This window comes from Microplitis demolitor, chromosome 4 (genome assembly GCF_026212275.2).
Source record: "Microplitis demolitor isolate Queensland-Clemson2020A chromosome 4, iyMicDemo2.1a, whole genome shotgun sequence".
In the NCBI taxonomy this organism is placed as follows: Eukaryota; Metazoa; Arthropoda; class Insecta; order Hymenoptera; family Braconidae; genus Microplitis; species Microplitis demolitor.
In genome coordinates this window covers 22,594,188-22,617,086 of record NC_068548.1, presented here as the reverse complement: position 1 = coordinate 22,617,086, position 22,899 = coordinate 22,594,188, and the positions used below count along the sequence as shown (strand labels likewise).

General features: G+C 27.6%; 1 protein-coding gene and 1 non-coding gene across 2 annotated transcripts; both read right to left on the bottom strand.

Moving 5' to 3' along the window:
* Positions 1-271: 271 nt before the first annotated feature.
* On the bottom strand, positions 272-22,899 carry LOC103577402 (adenylate cyclase type 2). The gene is made up of 17 exons (XM_008558017.2): positions 22,443-22,899; positions 17,310-17,476; positions 13,793-14,134; positions 13,438-13,632; positions 11,323-11,429; positions 10,268-10,379; positions 5,581-5,708; positions 4,811-4,969; positions 4,268-4,400; positions 3,920-4,090; positions 2,871-2,929; positions 2,638-2,805; positions 2,314-2,551; positions 1,482-1,642; positions 907-1,399; positions 718-835; positions 272-638 (listed from the first exon to the last, which is right to left on the bottom strand). Exons 1-17 carry the CDS (start codon positions 22,453-22,455, stop codon positions 373-375), a joined length of 3,030 nt encoding a protein of 1,009 aa, XP_008556239.1. The 5' UTR covers positions 22,456-22,899; the 3' UTR covers positions 272-372.
* On the bottom strand, positions 3,127-3,198 carry Trnae-cuc (transfer RNA glutamic acid (anticodon CUC)). The gene has a single exon. It is a non-coding gene; the product is annotated as a tRNA-Glu (tRNA).

Genomic DNA, 22,899 nt, shown 5'->3' with positions numbered 1-22,899 from the left:
TTAATTACACCACAATAATTACAATACATTTACTACTAATACATAAATTTAAATCTACTAATTATTTAAATACTTAAATATAATGACTATCTTCTAATTTACCGGATAATTAAATTTAAATGTTCCATAAAGTAAATACAGGCATGAGATCATTATTTTATTAATTATATTACACTTATTTTTTTTTAAATTATTAAAAATCATTTTCTCACAGCATCAAATTATTCATTCATTCTTATTACTAATAATAATTATTATTATTATTCTTTGAATCTTGAATTTTAAAATAGATTATTTTGATTTATTTTTAAAATATATATTTATATATTTTACTAAACGTATGTACAAAAAGATATATTTTATTTAAATAAATTAGTAGTCATCTTCACGACCATCAAATGGAGTTTTTACAAAATATGTCGTCAGTGTTCCCTTGCCTTTGACGTAAGTTGGACCGCGGCAAATTAATTCGTAGTTCGCATTCCTGAGTATTCTAGCAGAGTCTTCAGTTACTTGGAGCCGTCCTATTTCACCGCAACTGTCCATTCGCGATGCAACATTTACTGTGTTACCCCAAATGTCATATTGAGGTTTCTGTGCGCCTACGACACCAGCTATCACTGGTCCATGATTTAAACCTGGTTTTAAAAAAAAATTATTGAGGATTCTGATGAATTAAATGTATAAATAATTTTATTTAAATTTAAAATTTCTTACCTATGCGAAGTTTAAATCTTTGAAATGATTCGCGGTTAATATGATCTAGTACTGTCATCAACGCGATAGCAAACTCTACTAGTATAATAACATTATGCTCTTCTTGTTTTGTAAAATCCTAAAAAATAAAATCAATAGATTAGTGAGTTTAGTTTAAAATAAATAACTTATTTTTTTTTTTAAACCAACTTTATTTTCGGTATCTTCCTTCCCAGGATTCAACCCAGCAGCCAACATGTACGTGCTGCCAATCGTCTTTATTTTCTCAATGCAAGAAAACTTGGGCTTCAGTAACAACTTGTCGAAATCGCAAATTATTTCATTTAGCAGCCTCAGGCACTCGAGTCCTTGCTTATTGATGTCAGTTTCATCATAAAACTCTTTGTAGTTAGGAATCGAGGCAAACATTACCGCGATGCTGTTGTACCTCTCGTGATACAGATCCTGGTCGTCGCTGAGTGACAAAAAGTGATGGGCGACGTGGGCCGGCAGGATATTTTCCAGCAGAATTTTATTTATACCTCTCATAGTTTCAACTTCGTCTTGCTCGGCTTTCAGTTTATACTTCCACTGGAAGTCCGTTCGTGTTGTGAGTTCCAGCTGACGGTCAAGGACGTGGAGTATCGATGCTATCAAAAACAGCAAGTAGCCTATTTGTATCAGATAAGGAACTCCAGTGAATCTGAAAATTCAAGAGTTTGTAAAAAAAAAATTCAGAAGACTTTTAAAAATTTTTTTGCTGTTATTTTTTTTAATTTACTTACTCTCGGCCATTCTGATAATACAATTTTATAATTTCAACTTGAGAAAATACAACCAGGACAGTAATTATTGATACAAGCATCACAAACAATTTAAGAAGAAAGCCAACTCTTAAATGCGCCCAGCCAACTATTAATGCTATTGCTACTGAATGCACATATGCCTGCAAATTTATTTATTTTAAATAAAAAAGTATTCAAATAAAGTAGGAGAGAGCTGTACAAAATTCAGTCTCGTAATCAAAATCGACCCTCATTTTTTTTTTATTAAGGGGGTTCCGTATGAGTCTAATTAATAAGCGTTTTTTGGGATTGTTTATTTTGACGACCAATGAAAAAATAGAACTTTGAGTTTTAAATGCATCAAATGAACTAGAATATATTGCAAATATCAAAAATTGGATTTTTAGCAAACTTTTGAAAAAAAATTTCAAATTTAATAATTTTTTCGTTGCGAAAAAAATATAAATACTCTGAATTTTTGGATGATTCCAGTTCACTCCATTCATATACGTTTACAAATTACTCACATTGTAATTAAGATTTTTATTTTAAATTTATTTTACATACTCTTGAAATATTAATAAATGATAAAAAATTCAAAGTTCTATCTTTTGGTCGTCAAAAATAAAAAATTTTCAAAAAATGCTTAACAAACTGACCCTCGAACGGGGAACCCCTTAAAATATATAAGAATAAAAATTTCTCTATAAAAAATAAATTTTAGCTCCGCATTTTTCAACTCTAAATAAAATAATTATTCAAAGAAATTAGAGATTAATTCTAAGAGTGAATGGTTAAAAAATAAAATATATAAACAAATAAATGTACTTACGGGTGCAATAGTATAAGCTTTGTCATTATTCTCATAATCAATAAGAGAAATAAGAGCTGAGGCAATCGCAAGTACTGCGGTGATGAGATAAACAGTGATTCTAATCCCCCGGCTTAAAATTGCCGAGTGATCATGATCATTTGAGTTGCCGTTGGTTTTATCAACGTACCATGAAATCCCAGAGAACATCGTCAGTGAGATAAGTCCGGCTCCAAAGCATGCGTAAACTGTAATGCTTCTGCAATATTATTCATAGGATTTAGAAACCAAGTTTCCCATAAAATTTCCTTATTTTTATTTATTTATTTATTTTTTTTTAATTACCTGGGCGAGTAAATTAATTGAATGCAGAATATTGTCAGGTAAAAAACATTCGAGGCAATAACATACCAGGGATATTGATCATCTTTCTGATCACGATACTGCGTCTCTTGAGATTTGTCCCGAAACCAGTAAGTTGCTGATGACATTCCCTCGTTATTCCCCCACTGTCTATTATTTATAATTCGTTATTTATTAATTATTTAATTATTTTGTTACTATCATTGACTACTTACCTCATGGTACAGCAATTAGAGTCATTGGTTAGAAAATTTGATTCAATCATCGCAATGCTCTAAAACAAAAAATTTTTTTTTACTAGAAAATAAATTTCTTTTAGTACTCATTACTCATAATTAATTATGTCCAGGTAGACAGTAGTGTTTTTAGTATTTTTTATAAATTAAAAATTTTAATTTATTATAATTTGTTCTGAATAAATTTATAAAAAAATATTAATAGTTAATTTAATTTAAAAAAAAAAAAATTGAATTCCGGTACCGGGAATCGAACCCGGATCGCCTGGGTGAGAGCCAGAAATCATAGCCACTAGACCATACCGGATCGGTGACAAAATTTCCTTCATCGTTTTATTTAATATCAAGCATTCTTATATATATTTATATACTCCAATAACGACTTGAGCTTCATAACGACAAAAATATGTATCAGGAAGTATGTACTAAATATGTACATAGTCTGTTTAGAAAATCTCATAGAATTCAATCGAGATTTTATAAGAATAAATGCGTTGATAAGAAGTGCGATAGTTGAGTATAGGGTTTTATATATACAGCTATAAGAATTTATCGGATTTTTAAGCAGCATACTAGACTGAGAAAAAAGTCAATTAGAGTGATAGTTTACTTGTTTCAATAGACACACAGAAAAAGTATTTCTGTGCACAAAAAATGTTTACTCGCCCCGAAAAAATTTTTACTTTTCCCAAGAAATTTTTTGCATTATGAATTGAAAACAAAAATTTTCTTGGAGTGAGAATCCATTTTTTTCTGTGTACAATAAATATTTTTTACAATATTCCTGTTTATAAATATTCTGATACTCTAAAGATTTTTTAAAAATTCTCTATTTTTTTTAAATTTTTATTTGTTGAAGAGAAAAATTTGGATAAAGTTTTCATTTACTGCGCAAGTGCAACTTGTGAGAGAAAAGACTTTCCTTGAAAATACATTTTTTTCCAGTGGGTTTTATAAAAAACAATTCAAATATGACTTAAAAATTTTAATTGGATTGATTTTATATTAAAAAAAAAAAAAAAACTCACAGTTAAGCCGATATTTTTTGCAAGTGTAGATTCCGCAATGTTTGCAAAAGGTTTATCAGCACCCCAACACTCCACATATTTAGTCATTTTGCTGCCGGGCCGGGATCTACTAGTCCCCGATTTAACTCCTGATACTTTCCCATTTTCCAATTCATTTTCTCCGGTAACTTTCTGTGATAATAAACAAAATTATAAATAAATTCAGAGATCTGTCGGCTCTGCATTATTTTTTCATATTCTTTAATAGTTTAGAAGTTGTTTTTTTTCAGCTAACATGCGATAAAATTTTGTTCTTTTATCAAACCAATATTTTTTATTGAACAATAAATAGAATAATAAAAAATTTACCTTCGGTGGGATTATTAAAAAAGTTTCAATTTTATGATCCGCTAAATAACTGTCACGTGATTCTCCATTGCTTGGTTCAACTTCAAATCGATTTTCCAACTGATCTAGAGTTGCCTTTGTAACGTGGACTCTTCTATTTTTTTTAACAAATTAACCAAATTAATATCAATAATAATAATAATAATTTAATATTTAATTAAATTGCTGTCTTTGTGCGCGGGAATGACAAATAAAATTTAAAGAATTTCAAATTTAAATTTCAAATTCCAAACTCTTTAAACTTCAATGCGCTGATTGATTTTAATAATTATTAATTAATAAATAAATTTCTTTTTTTAATTTAAAAAAATGAAAATGAAAATTCTGTCTCTAATAAGCGACATATTTTACTGATTGATTAAAAAAAAAAACTTGAATTTATATTAACATTAAACTGATTTTTAAAAATTTTTTTAATAATTAAAAATTAATTAAATAAAAAAAAAGTAAAAATTGGATTCAAAATATTTAAAAAAAAAAAAAAATAGTGTAATTATAAATTACCCTGGTAATCCACCACTTTCCATATGATTTGCAAGAGTGACATCGTCACTCCAAACGTCAAACTGCCATTTCCTTAATCCGAGGACACCGCACAGAACATTTCCGGTATGAATCCCTATCCTCATATCGACATTGAATCCTGTTGCTTCTCGTACAAATCTATCATAATTATTGTTATTACAAATTCCATATTACAAAAATTAATTGCTCACCCATTAATTTATTTATTTATTTATTTATTTACAAATAAATACCAAAACTAATCCAATAAAAAAAAAATTCGTAACCGCGGACAGAAAAAATGTTTTAAAATCCATAAATATTTTCGTCACGCAAACAATAAGAATGTAAATTTTTTTTAAAAGCTTTCGAGATAGAGGATGAGAATTTATATTATTTTTAAGCCGACGTTAGATTGTCAAGGAAGCGCTCATCAAGAAGGCACTTATTTTATTTAAACTATGAGTTGAAATATAGGGAAGTTAGTTGACATTACGCGGGAGTTGCATCTGAGAAAATAAAACGTAATAAACTTTTTTTAAAATTCATTTTACCTTTAAAGTTTTGAATTTATGCTGACATAAAAGCCCGGGTTTTTTTAAATTTGAATAATACTACAAGTTAAATATTTATTATTCTTTTGTTAACTGGCACTTTTCTCAGTAAGTTTATTTTAAAGCGTGAAAGCTTTTTATTATTTATTCAATTTAACTTAATTTCTTTTTTTAACTGAAGCTAATTATCATGAATAATTTAATGTTGATGTATACCTAATCGCTTCGATCATTTGCAGACCCATGTTTACACAACTGATGGCGTGATTCGGCCTAGAAATAGGCAGACCGGAAACACAGTAGTAGCAATCACCAAGAATCTTGATCCTCATACACTGATTTGCCTAATTAACAGTCAAATATTATTGTGGATATTAAAAAAAAATTTTTAGTTTATTAAATAAAAGCTTGAAAAATTTTTTACTGGGGTTTAAATTCCATAAAAGGAAAAATTTAAGCTCCTTAATTTTTTTCATCAGCAGATTTTTATTAATAATAACAATCAAGTATAAAATTTATCAAGTATAATCTCTTATCTAAAAAAAAATATTTATATATTATTTAATATAAGAACATATATGTACATGTATCACTAACATATGCATTATTAATTATCACGTGAACGTATTTCGAATCAACTGAAGACATTAAATAATTAAAAGGCTTGTTTCGTGACTACTCTGCATCATCGTAATTAACTATTTCTATCATATATCTATATATATATTTAAGAACATATGAGCTCTTAAATCAATATTATTTCTGCAGATGTGTAATTGATTCCCTTTACTTTTACTTTAGTACTAGTGTATTAGTAACATTCATGTTTAAATTGTCTTGTCTCAATATATATATATATATGAAATCAAAATTGAATTTGCTTAAGCGCATGAACTTTATCAGTAAAAGCAAAAAGCCAAATATCTCAAATAGGAAATTAATCAAATATTGCTTGTCATATATTGATATATATCTGAAAATATAATCTTATAATTTGTCATTTTTTGTATGTAATTATTTTTTACAGACGTAAAATAAATTATTTAAAAATTACTATTGCTACATAGTAAAAAATTTCGGAATGAATGCGGATTTAATTCGGAGTTAATGAATTTTTATTTTCTTAATGCCCTTAGAGTAAAATTCACTATGTAAAGAAAGTTAATTTTAATATTAAAACTCCGGATCAAAGTGGATGCGAATTTGAATAAAATTTAGACTCCGCTGAAAAAAAAAATCCTGGTCACTAAATATGACAAGTAATTTTTTTTTCAAAAAATTTTTGGTGAACTGAATTCTGATTAAAATAAAATCGGAATTTACTCTCAAGTTTTTACAGTATGGGAAAATTGATGATTTTTTTAACGCCAGTAAAAAAAAAAATTAGATTGTACTTTTTAAAAAATGTATTTTTTTTGCGTAGCAATAAAAATTCAAGAGATGTAATGATAAACTATTTGCTAAAAATTTAATTAAATAGTTTGTAGACAATGATTGTAAAAACAAAGTTTAAGTGACTTTGAAAAGTATAAAAAAGTAATAAGATGAAGAAGAAGTGAAATATAAAAAAAATAATAAAATATAAAATTAAACAAGTTAAATGAGATTTTTAAAAAAGTTACTTAGGAGTTTTTATGTCCTTTAATTTTGTCGATCGGAATGAGTAATATAGGTGTGATAAAGTATTTATTGGTTTTTAATTACGTAAATAAAATAAATGTGTCGGCATCGAGTTTCTATCAGAGATAAATAAAAAAAATTTTATGTTTCCCGAAGAATGGGAGCTTTAGTTTGGATCTCTAGTTTCTCATCTCTTTTATTTCATTGCCGGTGTTACGGCGGAAGGGTCGCTGAGATTCGTCGAAGAGTTTTTTTGTTTTTAGTAAATTCCGAGTTTATTTCTCTACGACCCTCGATGATCTTACGCGTTATCTTTCCAAGGTTCTTTCTCATCCCTCGATTCACTTGTTACACCCAACCAATACAAATATCTTATCATTTTTATCTATTACTCTTCTTTATTTATTTTGACGCTTTTTTATTAAACAATAAATTATATCTATTATTTAATTACGACAATTATTTACTTTATTGAATCAACTGAGGGAATTGAAATAGTTCAGGACATCGTTAAAATAAAAATTTCTCCTAAACTATCAAACTTATGATAAAAGTTGTATATATATTTTTTGTACATAATTAAATTTGCTATAAAATTGCTCTCATACATTTTTTACCTAACTTGAGTAATTGAGCCAGAATTTTAATTTAATAAATTTTTTCCAAAATTTGTTTCGTTCAAAATTTATAATGAATGCTTAAAATTGAAATTGTAGCTTAACTATCAATGATATGACAAAAGTGTAGATAAATGAAAGTGTAGAAAATTAAATTTGCAATAAAATTGGTCTCATACATTTTTTATGTAACCTCAATAGTTAAGTCAGAATTTTAATTTAAAGATTAATATATTTTTTCCAAAAGTTATTTTGTTCAAAATTATATAACGAATGTTTCAAATCAAAATTGTAGCCAAATTATTGATGATATGACAAAAATGTATATAAATAAATATGTAGGAAATTAAATTTTCTAAAAAAAATGTATTAATACTTTTTTTACTCAATTCAATAGTTTACGAGTTATCTCAAGTCAAATGTTACTGAGATGAATTAAAATATAAATAATAATTTATTAGCGGAAGTTTGACTAAAGACATTTAAGCACGAGGGTCGAAGATCTCTTGGAAGTTATTTTAGTAACGTATAACACATATTTACTTTTTGCAAACGTCTTCAAAGCTGCTGATTTATCAGCAAATATTTTTTTTCCCCAATTTCCAGTATTTATTTTTTATTTAATGCCGCTCCCCTAAATAAAAAAAAATCTCAGAAGAAACATTGAATTAAATGTAATAGAAGCTAATGACCCGGATGATAATCAAGTAACAGTTTGAATACAAAGTATAATTTAAAGTTAATTGTATGAAAATTTTTTTGAGAAAAAAGAAAAAGAAAGAAATCTTTTGAATATTTATCAATGATAAGAAAGACGCAAGTTATGCTTGTGATCATCGCAATTTAGTGGGCATGGAATCCAATGAGTTTAACTCAGGTATTTTCCTTCAAATATCTAAATGTCTATAGACCAACCATAAACATTCACATTCACATCAACATCCATATTCGTATTCGTATTGATTCTGTAGACGCGTTATTTTATTTATTAAATGGGAGTGACTGTTGCTTCAATCCACTTTAATTGACACAATTATTTTTTTTTTATATCCATTTAATTATTTAAGTTTATTAATTAAGAAAATATTTATGCCTATTAAAGTAATTAAATATATGGTTATTCACGTTTCCATTAAACTAACATCTTTATAATGATATTTAACAGTTTTCTGTTTATTTTCAGTCCCTATACTGTAATTACACTGCTAATGTATTCAAATTAGTATTTTTGGAGCGTGAATATTATGGAGTCAGAATAATTATTGGAATTATAAATTTTGATTAATTTGAAAAATTGATAAATATAATTAAATTAAGTAATCTCTATTTATTTAAGCCAATATCTATATATATTTATATTTATACTGTAATTTATATTATTTTTTTTTTTAAATTTATACATGGAAAAAAAACTGTTGCTGTAACAGGAACCGCCTCGTTATAGCTACAAGATCAGTTTTTTTGCCGCTACAGAGCAAGTTCTGTAGATGCTACAGGTTTTGTAGCTGCTACAGGGCCCGTAGCTGCAATAGAGCTGTCTTGTGGCTGCTACAGGCTTTGTAGCAGCTACAGGGCCTGTAGCTGCAATAGAACTTTCTTGTAGCTGCTACAGAATCTGTGTAGCTGTCACAGGGCCTGTAGCTGCCATAAAAATTTCTTGCAGCTGCTACAGGGCCTGTAGCTGCCATAGAAATTTCTTGCAGCTGCTACAGGGTTTGTGTAGCTGCTACAAAACCATGATCTGTAGCTGCTACAGAACTATGTCCTGTAGCTGCTACAGGGCGAACATCACCATCTAAGAAATTCTATAAAAATTTTATGGAAAATCGAGACTTACTGACTTACACTATACAATTTTTTCAGTGGCTAAAATATTAAGTAATATTTGTTCCTCGTGTGAAATGTGTAATATATATAACACATTACCCAAAAAAAAAAAAAAATATTTATGATGAATTTTATATCGATAAATAGTGACTCTGATGTGGCCACTCTCTTTCTCGTTCTCTTGACTTTATTTTCGATCTCGAGTATCTTAAATTTACTGGGCGATTTATCTTTTTTACCCTCACGCAACATTATCCTTTTTCACTTTTAGATTTTTTGCTACATAAAATAATATTCAATACCATAAAAGAAATCAATCAAATAATTTTTTCCAATTACCATCTTGTAAATAAAAATATATGATCGCCTTTTCTTATCAGATTCAGGGTACGAAAATTCTCAGGTCACTTGAAAAAGATTCAAAAATTCTATATGTGTAAAACACAATTAAATTTAAATACAAAACATAAAAACAATTTGTTTGAAACAAAATCAAATAGAATATAAAGTAAATGTATGACAGTATGAGAAAATTCAATAAAAAAAATCCATTACATAGATCGGAAAAATAAAATCTACAAGTCCTCGGGGTAAAATACATTTGAACGCGATATTTTCTTTATATTTCTATCGAGCGTCTTGTCTTGTGTCTAAATGCCATTACCCATAACTAGAGTTCCATTTCATTTTTTTTTATTTTTCATGTAATTCTGTACTGAAAGAAATCAGCCAGACATAATATACAGTTTCAAGTAATTTATTAATATTTATTTGTTTATAATTTTCTCTATTAGGAACTTTTATTAATTAAGAAATTAATTATTATATTAATTTATTACCTGGGCAATTTGGTCGAATCTTCCATAGAGCTCATTAAGAGTTTTTACCAGATCTGATGCTGAAAGTTGTTCAGAAAGTGGAGTAAAGTTAACAATATCTGCATATAATATACTGAAAAAAAAATAAAAGAACGTTTTATATTTATAACAACATTAAACTTTTCAAAAAATATAATTTTATAAGATCTTCTGCAGTTTTTTTTATTTTCAAATTCAAAATTATTAAATACACTAGAGAAAAAAAAACTCATTAATTAAAATCTCCTAAATAAAATTTTGAGTTTATTCAAAATTTAATATCACTAAAAATATATTTTTTCAAAATTTCAAAAAAGTCAAAGGAAATTTTTTTTTTACTTATGGTAAAAATTTTTCATTTGCTGAAAATAAATTCTCATTACAATTCGTAATTAACAATTTCAGAGCACGCTCGCTTTTAAAACTCTAATTAAGAACTGTAATGAAGATTTTTTTTTTATGGATACTAAATAATTTTGAGCAGAACGAAAAAATATGCTGCTGCAAAATGACAATCCACATACATAAATATATAAATATATATAAATTCAAATTTTCTACAGGAGAAAAAAAGGCTAAAAATGTACGAATTTTTATTAGGCTGTCGACTAAACCAAACCGGAAGTTGAATTATCAAAAAATTATTCTGCTAAGAATTTTTTATTTTTCGATATAATTTCTAATTTTAAAAAATAAAATTTATCACTAAGTTTTGTGTACAAAATTTTTTTAGTAAATCATCATAATATTTTGTCGACAACTTCCTGTTTCGTTTGGTTGACAGCATAATAAATCTTCGTAAATTTCTAAGTGTAAGATCTAAAATTATTTAATTCATGATTTTAAATAAAAAGTGAATTGTTTAGAAAGCAAATTAAAGTTGACAGTTGGACAACTGTTTGATATTGTTTATATGTACGAGGATTACGCGCGACACGTGAGGAGTAATATAGTGTTAGATAAATGAATATATATATATATATATATATATAGATATATATATGTATATATAAACGTATAAATACATTAAAGTTTACCTGACATTGTTAAAACGTTGTACATGCATCTCGTGAAAACGTGTTTGCTTGTGCTTACTCACTTCCTGACATGCATCAGCCATCTTCAGCATTATACTCCGCTTCACCTGCATCAGAATACTGCGTAATATACAAGTGTGCGTATTGTCATGTTAATATTCAATAACAAAGACCGTGTAAATTCAAGACAAATAGTAGATATAATAGAGTGCTGTGGGACTCCAACCTCCGAGTGATGATAGTCAAATATATATATACATATATATATAATTCTGTTTGATGAATTTAATACGGCCTTAGAGTTTAGTTTTGGTTCATGCGAAGGATTGAATTTACAATAGAAATTGTAATAACAAATTTTTATAAATATATGTATATGTATGCTTTGAAGAACATAAAAGATATTTAATTACAATATTTAATTCGAAATTCTATAGAATTAATCTCATTTCATTTATACGTCTCTTTGTCTTCCGTTCATTCATAAAAAAATATCTAGATGGGATTAAATATAAATCCGATCAATTTTTTTTTATTTACCTTTTTTTTTTTTTTTTTTGCAACAACAAGAATTTAAAATATTTTTGTTGACATTTAATTACAAAATAAAATAAATATTAAATTTACTTTGTTCTTTTATTGTTTTCAAAAGTTTATCATTTAAATTTAATTCAAATCTTTTATCATTTGTAATTTTAATTAACAAAAATTTTTTAAAAGACGTCACAATATTTTTTTTTTTCAAAGTTATGACGTAATGAGCTTATGAGTACGGTAAGAAAGAACTGCCAATGGTTTTTATCGGAAGTAATTTTTTTATTACGAAATTTTACATGATCTTGAAATTGATGGTCCTGAAGTTAGCAGACAATTAATAATTTTCGGATGTATTTTTCATTAAACCAATTAAAAAAAAAAAAAAAACTAAAAATATGCACATGTAGGAAATTTAAAAAACTACAAGTGCAATTTTTCCAAATATTTTTTTTTTATAATCTATTATTTTGAAAAGTAATTCAAAAATTATCAGACATCGGCTGACCAGTATTATAATTTCACCTCTAAATTTTCTAATTATTTTTAATTTATCAGTATCGTCATTATTAGATCTACTGATCAGGATTAAGTCCCTAGTTCGTGAACTTGTTTCTTGAATAATTTAACCGCGCTACAAGTTATTACAAGTTACGAGGCCACTACCAAGATGTTCATCCGAAACTACTGTCCAGAGATTAATGTTTCCCTTTATCCCAAATCTTTTTTCCTGATTGGGTCATTAGAGGTTGTTTAACATGACATCAATAGAAGGAGACCTCCATAGACGAGGATAAAAAAAAAGGTTTAAGCTTTTGGGACAGCAGTTTTGTAACCATCGTCCTAATGACGGGTTTCTGTGTCTTATAAATTTTTTTTTCAATAAATACTCAGTAAAAAAAACTCAGACCTGATATTTATTAATTATTAATTCAAACAAAAAGACTAAATAAATAGCGGATTTAAATCTGACGCGCAAAGCCTCGAATTAATTGTAAAAAAAAAAATAATAATAATAATGAAAAAGAAATCTCGGAAATAACGATTGTACGTGAGTTGATTTTTCAATGGATTATACAAGAAAAAAATAAATGCAAAGATTTACGTGTCACAAAAGTTAAGATTTTAATTTATAGATAAAAAGAAAGTAAAAAAAAAATAGAATCTTTGGATACTCGATAGCTTAGCAGATTTTCTAAGTACCTGACAATCACGCGCGCTATTTAAAATCAATCATTCGCGTCACTTAGTTGTCATTTACCATTTTTTTTTCTTTACAAATTTTTTTATTATACTCGCGCTCTTATTCTCACATTAACGACCCGCGCAATTGAATTATATGAAAGGTAAAGTGAGAGTATATAAGAAGGAGAATAATAAAGTTCTTTGAATTTGCTTTGAAGACGCGTATAAAAATAAAAAGTTCTAGTTGTATAACGAGACGTGACTTTTTTAATTCACAGATCAATAATTTGAATAATAAAATTTAAATTCAAATATTCAGTGAATAAATTTTATTTTATTAAGCACTTGAGTTTTATCTTTTCTTTTTTAATTTAATAAATAATTAAAAATATTTACCTCAGCGGCAATGTAAGCAGGTATTACACTCAGTAATAATTGTTCCTGTTGTTCTCTTTCACATTCGAGTTTAATTCGTGACTCAATAACTGTTTTAGTCCCTGAAAATGTTCGTCTGTGAGCTAGGGCGGTTAAATTTCTGTAATAAATACCAGCGAGACAGCCGGAAAGTAGCAACACTCCGTCCGCGGCAACCTAGATTTTAAAAAAGTGAAAAAAAAAATATTTTAATAGTGAGTAAATAAAAAAAAAACGTCGATCTATTGTCGAGAGTTGCAGAGAACTGACAGCGGCTGGACATTATTGGAAAAAAGAACCGGGAGTAAAAGTAGTAAATGAAGTTTAGTATATTTACCTGGTAGTAAGCGTCAGAGTCGACTGGATCGCTGATAACGCACATTATTATACCCCGTGTAATGTGGGAGCCGGCGAGGACAAAAGCGATGATACTTGGCTGCTGATTGTTGTTGATACCCGGCAAGATTGCAATTATCGCGAGGACAGTGATGAAGAGCGGCAGTGACCCGCCGAGAACTAAAACTGCCATTCCCAAGACCAAAGAGGATGCCAGCCCGATGATAAAACGCGCACGAGATGATGTCAGTATTATGGGAAATTGTAATACCACTAAGAAGCTTAATGACGACACTAGCATTATCGTTATAATTGATATTTGTAGTACGACACCATTTGGACTCTGAAAATTTTTTATTTAATTAGTTTGTCATGTGTGGAATTTTTTAAAAAATTTTACTCTCTTAAAATTATTAAAGTTCGCTCCCAATTTCCCAATACTGAAGTTTTAGCTGACGAATAATTTTTGGATTTTTTTTTTAGCTATAAATTATAAAAAAAAAATTTTTGAAAAAATTGCACTTGTAGTTTTTTGAGTTTTCTACATGTGCATATTTTTAGTTTTTTTTTTTTTTTAATTGGCTTAATGAAAAATAAATCCGAAAATTACTAATTGTCTGGATCGTACTTCATACTATTTTTTTATGGAAAAAATTATATCTATTCTGGAAATTTCGAAATTACATAAAAGTCAAAAAGTAACGTTTAGAGAATTAAGTAGCCTACAAAAAAGGTCTTATTAAAAAAATTAATAATTTGAAAATCTAAAGTTTTTTTTACTGATCCTGAAGTTAACAGACGATAAAGAATTTTTGAACTTTTTTTTTGACGAATCAATTGCTAAAAAAAAAAAAACTAAAAAAATGCACATGTAGGAAATTTAAAAAGCTATAAGTGCAATTTTTTAAAATATTTTTTTTTTATTACTTATCCTTGAGAAAAAAATCCAAAAACTATTAGACGTCGGCTAACTCCAGTATCATTATTTTTTTTATTTCTGACAAATTTTTAAAAATTATGAGCGACTTTTTAGAATTACAATTAAAGGCTACAACACCGGACCTTACATATATATATATATATATATATATTTTTTTTTTTTTAATACTTTATCTTTAAATCCACACGTATGTGAATCAATAAAAAAAATATTTTTTTCACCAAAAACTCACAGGATTCAGCATTTAAATTTAAAAATAAATAATTTATAAGACAATAATAATAATAACTGTTTATTTGAAATTAATATGCAACAAAGAACACTCAGCAAACTTAAACCCGATCCAATATTCGAGGACAATGTCGGTCTCTGAAATCATAAAGTTGTAGAGCATCGAGTTAACATCAAATTACGTATAGTAGTCATAGTAGAAGCATCGGCTGTTTGATTTTGAGTAACGCAATCTGTGTAACTATGTTTCCGGTTTGAGAGTTTATCCCACAGCTTTTATAGTATTAATGCAAGATAATTTAATAATGCGCAGCATCCAACATACGATAGATCATTTACTTATGCCCGAAATAATTCCTCCTAATTTGAATATTCAAATCATAATTATATTATATATAACATATATATGTAACAATGCAAAGCCACGTTTTACTTTTGCCGCCAAGAGCCTGCAGGTAATTAATCGTAAGTAGCTTACAATTTCGTTTGATGTTCAGCTACAAAATTATTCAGATATTAACCAAATAAAATATCGATGTCTAGTTACTACTAGTCCCAGCCTTGGAAGACATGGCCGTCGCCTCGTTATATTTATGCTCAAGCAGAGCTTGAATATATCTCTTTATCCTCAATGAATGTCGAATAAAAAGCTACAGTTCATTGTTATATCTCATAAATAATAGGTACTCATTTCTCTCTTTCTCTCTTTCGCCTTCGGTATAAAAGGGAAATAATCAGAACTGCATACTTTAGTCTCGATACCATTTGTAACTATGTCATATGTAGAAAATTATTTAATATTTTAATTAAATTAAAATTTTTTTTTATTTTTACTGTGAAAATTTTAATTTTTGGAAATTTTATTTTTTCAGATTTTATATAGATCGGTATTGTTAGATCTTTTAAGATTCATATGAATTTTCTTGGATTTTAAATTTAAAAAAAATTTTTTTGATAAAATCCTGAAAATTTTTTTTTAAATTCAAATTTTTTAAATCTGATTTAATTTTTTAAATTTTAGTCTACAAAAATTTTCATTGATGTCAGTAGTGAAAAATTAGATCTTAAATTTTCTTATATCTCATTTTAAATTTCCCGCTTAAAAAATCGATGATTTTCAAAAATTTCGGGAAGTTATTGTTTTCACCCTGATTTTCGGAAATTGAGTTTTCGTCAAATGTCGGCGTTTTGAGGTCCTAGGAAGCCATTCTGTTCGAGTCACCCTAGAGAAAACTTAGGAGAATTTTTCGTACCACAGAAATGTTTTCGAGCTCAAGGAGGTGGAAAACAGCGGGAAGTTTCAGGGCTGGCCCGCAGGGTCAACCAATAAACAGATTTTTTTTTTAAAAAGATTTCAAAAACTCGGGATAATTATTTTACCATAAATAAGAAATAAAAAAATCACTAAATACAATTTCTATAAAAAAAAAAAATAGCGCGCTTTTTAAAAATAAAAATAATTAAAATTCCCGTGTCTTTATCTTTTGATTGCATGTAGCAGCACCGACGTATTAAAATGTATTATTTAACTAGTACATTATAGGTAATATTTTGAAAAGGGATTACGAGATTTAGTTTAAATCGCTGGCGGCACCTGTCTTCTATATAACCCACTTGCTCTAGTGTTTCCAGCGTCGTGTTCATAGTTTCGCTTTATTTGTCGAGTACTACTAGCTTTATATTTGCGTACCGTTGTATATTAATCAGAGCATTATATACACAAGGTTACTCAAGCTTAATTGTGTGAACCGACGCCGACAAAAAGCTCTACTTCATCTCCTCTGCGCATTTCATACCCAGTTCATTTCCAAAAATAATAATTTCATTTTTAAATATTTTTTTGCAAAGCGAAAGACCTAGTATCCAATCAGGAACTAGTACTCGATCATTCCAAGTATATTTAGTGTCCCCGTCAAAAAAATTCATGGAATTGTATGGGAACCCATAGAAATCCTCATAGAAATCCATAAAAATTATTATAGAAGTCCATGGATTTATATAAGAATCCATGGGTATCTGAATCCCCATATAAAAAATCCCCATAGAAAACTATGGGTACTTTAATTCCCATAGATTCAGGATTTCTATATCTGATCTATTGATACGCGATATGAATAAAAGAACAGATTAATATTCCTATGGGAATTTATGTGAGAATCGAGGCTGAATTCCCATATGGATTTTTTTATGGGGGTCTTAACTCCCTGATCAGGTACTGGGTCTCTTATATCCCATTAAAAAAAAAATGTATTCATATTTCCGTTGATTAAGTCTTGAAATTTTTATTTTTTAACGCGCTTATAAAATATAAAAGTATATAAATTGAAGATCATATGAATGAACTTACGTGGGAGTGCAAAACACACAAGGCGATGAGTGCGATGAGTGAAGCCACAGCAGCTACGAAGAGTGTACTCGTGTATAGAGAAGCTGTTACTTTACCCTCGTATCTATCCGGTAATTCTTGTAACTCCTCAACACTCGTTTCTTCCCTTGAAGTGTCTGCAGCATCGCCTACGACGTAATGTTATCATTATTATGGAAAAAAAGCTTTTAAAAATTATTAAATATTATGCTTAAGCCAAAAATAAACTAAAAGACTAGAGGTTTTTTGGAGTTGTTTGAATTATTGAGCACTTGGGAAAGGTTATGGTGTTCAATTACTGCTACTGGCAAATGGTTTGTTTAAATAGTGTCTGGTGAACATTAGTGAAATAAATTAAACTCATTTGCTAATAATTTATCAAAGTGTGGTACACATTAATGAAGAGCGCAATCACACTCGTTCCGTCCGCATGGCCCATTATCTAACCGTTAAACTTCCGAGTTTCGGGTTAATTAACAAGATAAATAGTACTTGGGTACTAGTTGACTCTGTTAGAGCTGACGTTTCGTGGGGTAGTGAGAACTTGACAGATTATTTGTCTATTGTTTTAATAACTTATGGGTTTTTTGTTCTATTAAACTTTTGGAAGTGTCATTTATTTTTTAAATTTGAATTCAAATGAAAGTATGACCGCCAAATGTTGAGCTTGGGGCAAAACACTTGTTGATTTGAATTTGAGTAATGATTTGATTGAAAAAAAAATTTTGACAGTATTTAGTTTAATTAATTTAAATTCCAGTAATTTGGTCACTCAATTCCACTTTTTTTTTTTTGGACTAACTTTTGAAATTTTGAATTTATCAAATTATTCTTAATGTCTTTTTTGTAGGCCGTTCAATTCTCTACAAAATAGTCATGAAATTTTTTTTGTAAAATCAAAATTACAGTAGATAATGTTTATATATTATATATATTTATATACTAATGTATAACAAATTTTTATAAAATAAGTGACATTTTAAAATCAGGGTGGGCAGAACTAAGCGACTTTACCTTTCTAAGTCTTGAATAATTATATCACTCGAATGAAAATCTTATGAAAAAATTTATATTACAAATTTTTCAGAAGCTATGATTCTTATGGAAATACGAAAAACTGTTCTATGGTCGTTTTATTATTTTATGGTGATTTTAAGTGAAGTAAAATAAATTTTGAATTCCAACCTTAAGGTGACAGATTTTGAATTTATTCTTATATTTAAAAATATGAATTTACTTAAAGTCGTAAAATATATGAACAGTGTATATGGTACATCAAGGTCATGGGAGACATGGAAAATTGTTCCCGTGGTCTTCAGATCACTTTATCGTAATTTTAAGTGAAAAAAATAAATTTTGAATCCCAGCCTAAAGGTGATTTATATTAAGAATTTATTCTAGTATTTAAAAAAAAATTTATATATATATATATATATATATATATATATATATATGTGTTTTAAATAATTTACTCTTAAATATTATACTACAAGCAGCTGTAAATAAATCTACAGTCTATGATTTTTTCCAGAAGATGACACACAATATATATATATATATATATATATATATATATATATATATATATATATCAATGTTAGAGAGTAATGATACTCGCGGGCAAACTTCCAATATAAACGACAGCTGTTACATATTTTTAAAAAAAAATTTAATAGGTTTTTAATTAAATTATTTACAGAACAAATATATAAATATTTTACTTCATAAATTGAACAGATTAAAATATATACTAAAAAAAATTAAGTAAAATTTTGAGCTCGAATGATTATTAATATTAATGTTTAATAGCCAAATATAAATTAAAATGAATGATAATTATTATTTAACTGAAAGTTAATACGGTTGAACAAATGCATTATTGTGAATATTAAATATCATAAAATATAAATGTTTATAGCGAGCAACAGTCATACATTTATTAGTTATTTAATAGGATCCGTATTCCATCTGTTAATATCCTCGACAATGGATTTAAATCGTAATTTGTTTACGCGCATATTATCACGCGTAACGTCGGGGACAATAAGTGTAAATTTAACGGTTTAATTTGACATTCATAATCTAGTTTTCTAGACACTGAAATTTTTGGGGTAAATGTATGTAATGTAGGTAATAAATAATAATGTATGAATGAAAAATTATAAATTTTAACGACAAATAAATTAAACAAAATGTCATGAATGTAAAATTTAAATCGTAAAGAGCACACTCAGTAAAATTAGACACTGCAGTGGTAAAAATAAACCAACTTTTGTGGTGTATTTTCAGCACATTGCTCAATAATAATAGAAAAATAATGCACTTATTGTTATGATCAAATTCAAATAATTAAAATATATATATATGTATTTTTTTTTTTTTTTTTATAGAATGGGGATATTTCTTATCTAAAAATAAGTTTTTATATTTGTCTTTACTTAAGAAGTTTCACTTTTATGATAGACAGATGCTGATAAATTGCTAGCAGTTTTATATATATATATATATATATATATTTTTTTTTTTTCATTTTTATGACTGAGTACATTTCTTCAAGGCTTTTAAATGTTTATTTTTCAAACTTTCGTATGAGTAAATTTTCCAGTGTGACGACTCTGTTATATCCGCGTATGAAACAACACACGGAAGTATAATTTCCGCAGAGGAAAGTTTGCGGAAATAAAAATATGAAACCCTGGGGCTAAATAATAATATTTTAACAGAGAAAAAAATTTTTTCTTTGGAAAATATGAATTTCATTTTTTGAAATTTTTATTTACATGGGGTAGCTTGGGATTTCTATGGGTATACAAAAATTTTTTCATTTTTTAAAATTACCTTGACCAATTTACCCCATAAATAACTTTTGTAATTTTTCCCCAGAGTCATTTTGCCCCGAGCTTCCTTATCAGAACTAAGATTAGATAAAAAAAAATTCAAATACGGAGGCAAAATTGACAGATTTTTTTTTCTTTCTATAAAATTTTGAAGACTAATTTAATTTGAAATTAAAATTTTTCTGCCGGTCATCATAAATTTATTTTCATGAAAATTTCACCCCCGGTTTTTTTTATAAAAATTATTGAGTGAAAAAAACGATAGCGGTCATAAAAAAGCTGCGAGAAAAATGTATAAAGATAAATCATACTCCAGATAAGTATTTTTCATTTATTTCTAGCAAAAAAAATATTTTTTATACTTCGCTATCAATCATATATATTTTTTAAACGCTCGGATGACAAAGAGAAATTGAAAAAAATTATTTCGATAGTTTGATAAAAAAATCTATAGCATATAAATTTTTTTATTTAATCGCCTTAAATTATTTAATAAATTGACTTCAGTTATAATAATTGGTTTTATTGTCAATAGTAAGAAAAAAAATGTATTTAACGATGCCGATCTATTGCTATCCAGCGGATTTTATTACTCAATTGTAAGACACGCAGGAGGTCAACTGTCAATTGTTTTTAATTCTAGTTCAAGAACATCCGGGAATGATAGCCGACCTATAACTTTATCAATTTTTTTCATGTGTCAATAATTTGCGCTCTTAATTTTATTTATTTACTTTATCTTGTTAAAGATTTTTTTTTCATTGCCATGCAAATTTCTACCATATATTTATATATATATATATATATATATATATATGAGTATGAAAAAAAATATTTTGTTTGCATAAAAAAATTTTAATTGAATACTCGGATCCTCTAAATAATTTAATTTTTTATCAGAGAACTGAATGATTAATTGAGAACGGATGTAAATTAAGTGAAAAGTAGGTAATGAGAGAAAAGGATTTCAGTTGGGTCTAAACAATGGCAAGAGAACTGTCACGGGCATGATGTACGTTAATGTTTGTCCCCTATTACTTTAATCTCAAAGCCGGCTCATTTACACACTACGTGGAAACTTTTATTTCAGAGGATCGTTATTCCGGGAGTGGATGTGAATTTGTGCTGGAAGTTGATGAAAAAGATGCCACGTTACGCTAAAAGGGTACTGGTTTTCCCTCGGGCGGACAAAACTCAGCCCTATCATGCATCCTGATTCGAATTATTTGCTCTGTAATGTCTGGTTCTTTGGTTTTTTTAATTACCAGTTAACCTGTCAAAATTTGGTTATTTGGAGTTTAGTTTTTAATTAAACTCAGGCTGGAAGTATATTTTTTTTTTTTATAAATTTATTTAAATTGTAATTTACTGGGGGATAGTTTTAGTTTTTAAAATTACGCGGGAATTTTTTATTTGAAATTTCCAAGGAAAATTATTTTGTTTCCGTTAATTTACACAGAAATGAATGTAAATATTTTTTAAATTTAAGTCGAAAAATAAATACTGTGGAATTATTTGCTGAAATTAATAGACAAAATTTTTCAATAAATTTTAAGAGCAAAATAAAAATTTTATAAATTTATAATTTTTCTCTGTAATGTCAAAGGTTAAATTTTATCCTGTCTATTGCTTATTAATAATTCCACGTCTGCAATTTATAAAAAAATAATTAGATTTTAATTTAGTGACGATCGAGTAAAAATTTTAATGAATAATTTATAAAAAATGGATTTTTTCAGTTTAAAAATTTTTTAACAAAAGTTTCTTTCTGAATAAAACAATAAAAAAAAAAACGGGAGATTTTTTAGCATCGAAAATATTTAAACCGACACATGGATGCCATAAATAAAATTAACTCAAAAAAATTCATTTCCTGTGGCTGGATAAAATCATAACAAATTGAATAGTCACGTGTATTTGACAGTTAACGACATAAATGGCCGTCGCGAATAACGTACGACGTGTTTAGCAAAATATAAAGCGTCCTCGCAGCCGCTAAAATGTATTCCCTGTCTCTCATAGCAATTCCGCCGAGGATTCTTGAATAAATGACATCCATAAACGCATTTAATATTCATCTTTTATAAATAACTTCATTCCCCATTGCTCGCGAATAAGCCGCCATAGTCTCCGTAAAATTAATTACAAAAGACTATTCTCGAAATTTATTTCCTCGTCTCTCCTTTTTATCTTCGCTAAACAAATTTTAAATTTATCTTTTTCTCTAAAAAAAAATAATGACTTTAATAATTAAATGGGTTAAAAAAATGTACAATACCTTTTTCATCCATTTTGCTACAAGTTACCCAGAATTTGAATTTTCAAACTTGTACTTGTTCCCGTTCTACTTGTTCTTCTTTAACTTAACTGAATAATATGGAAACTCTGGCTTTGCTACACGTTAAACTTTCTCACGAAACTTGATAGCACTTTCGATGGGTAATTCACTTGCTATTTCCTCAACGATTATAACTCTGCAGTGACAGCCTCAAGGCAAAGTATTGTCATATGTTCATTAATTCAAACTTCTTCTTCTTCTTCGTAATTAAATTTGTGATAAACTCCCGAAAAATCTGCACTCCATAATTTAAAATAAATTTTCCATCACTTCCTTTCTTTTTATTGGGAAAATTTTAAAAAAATTATAAAATTTTATTTATTAAAATGAATAATGGTCATTATTAAATTAAAAGCCCGCGTAATATTTATATAAAGACCGACGTCGGTGAGTGTCG

What these genes read in the sequence shown, in the direction of transcription:
- LOC103577402 (XM_008558017.2), bottom strand. An exon ending in GATTCGACCAAATTGCCCAG is followed by an intron (nt 5,709 to 10,267) that starts GTAATAAATTAA and finishes ACTGTTAATTAG; the next exon opens with GCAAATCAGTGTATGAGGAT. An exon ending in CAAATGATCGAAGCGATTAG is followed by an intron (nt 4,970 to 5,580) that starts GTATACATCAAC and finishes TAATTATGATAG; the next exon opens with ATTTGTACGAGAAGCAACAG.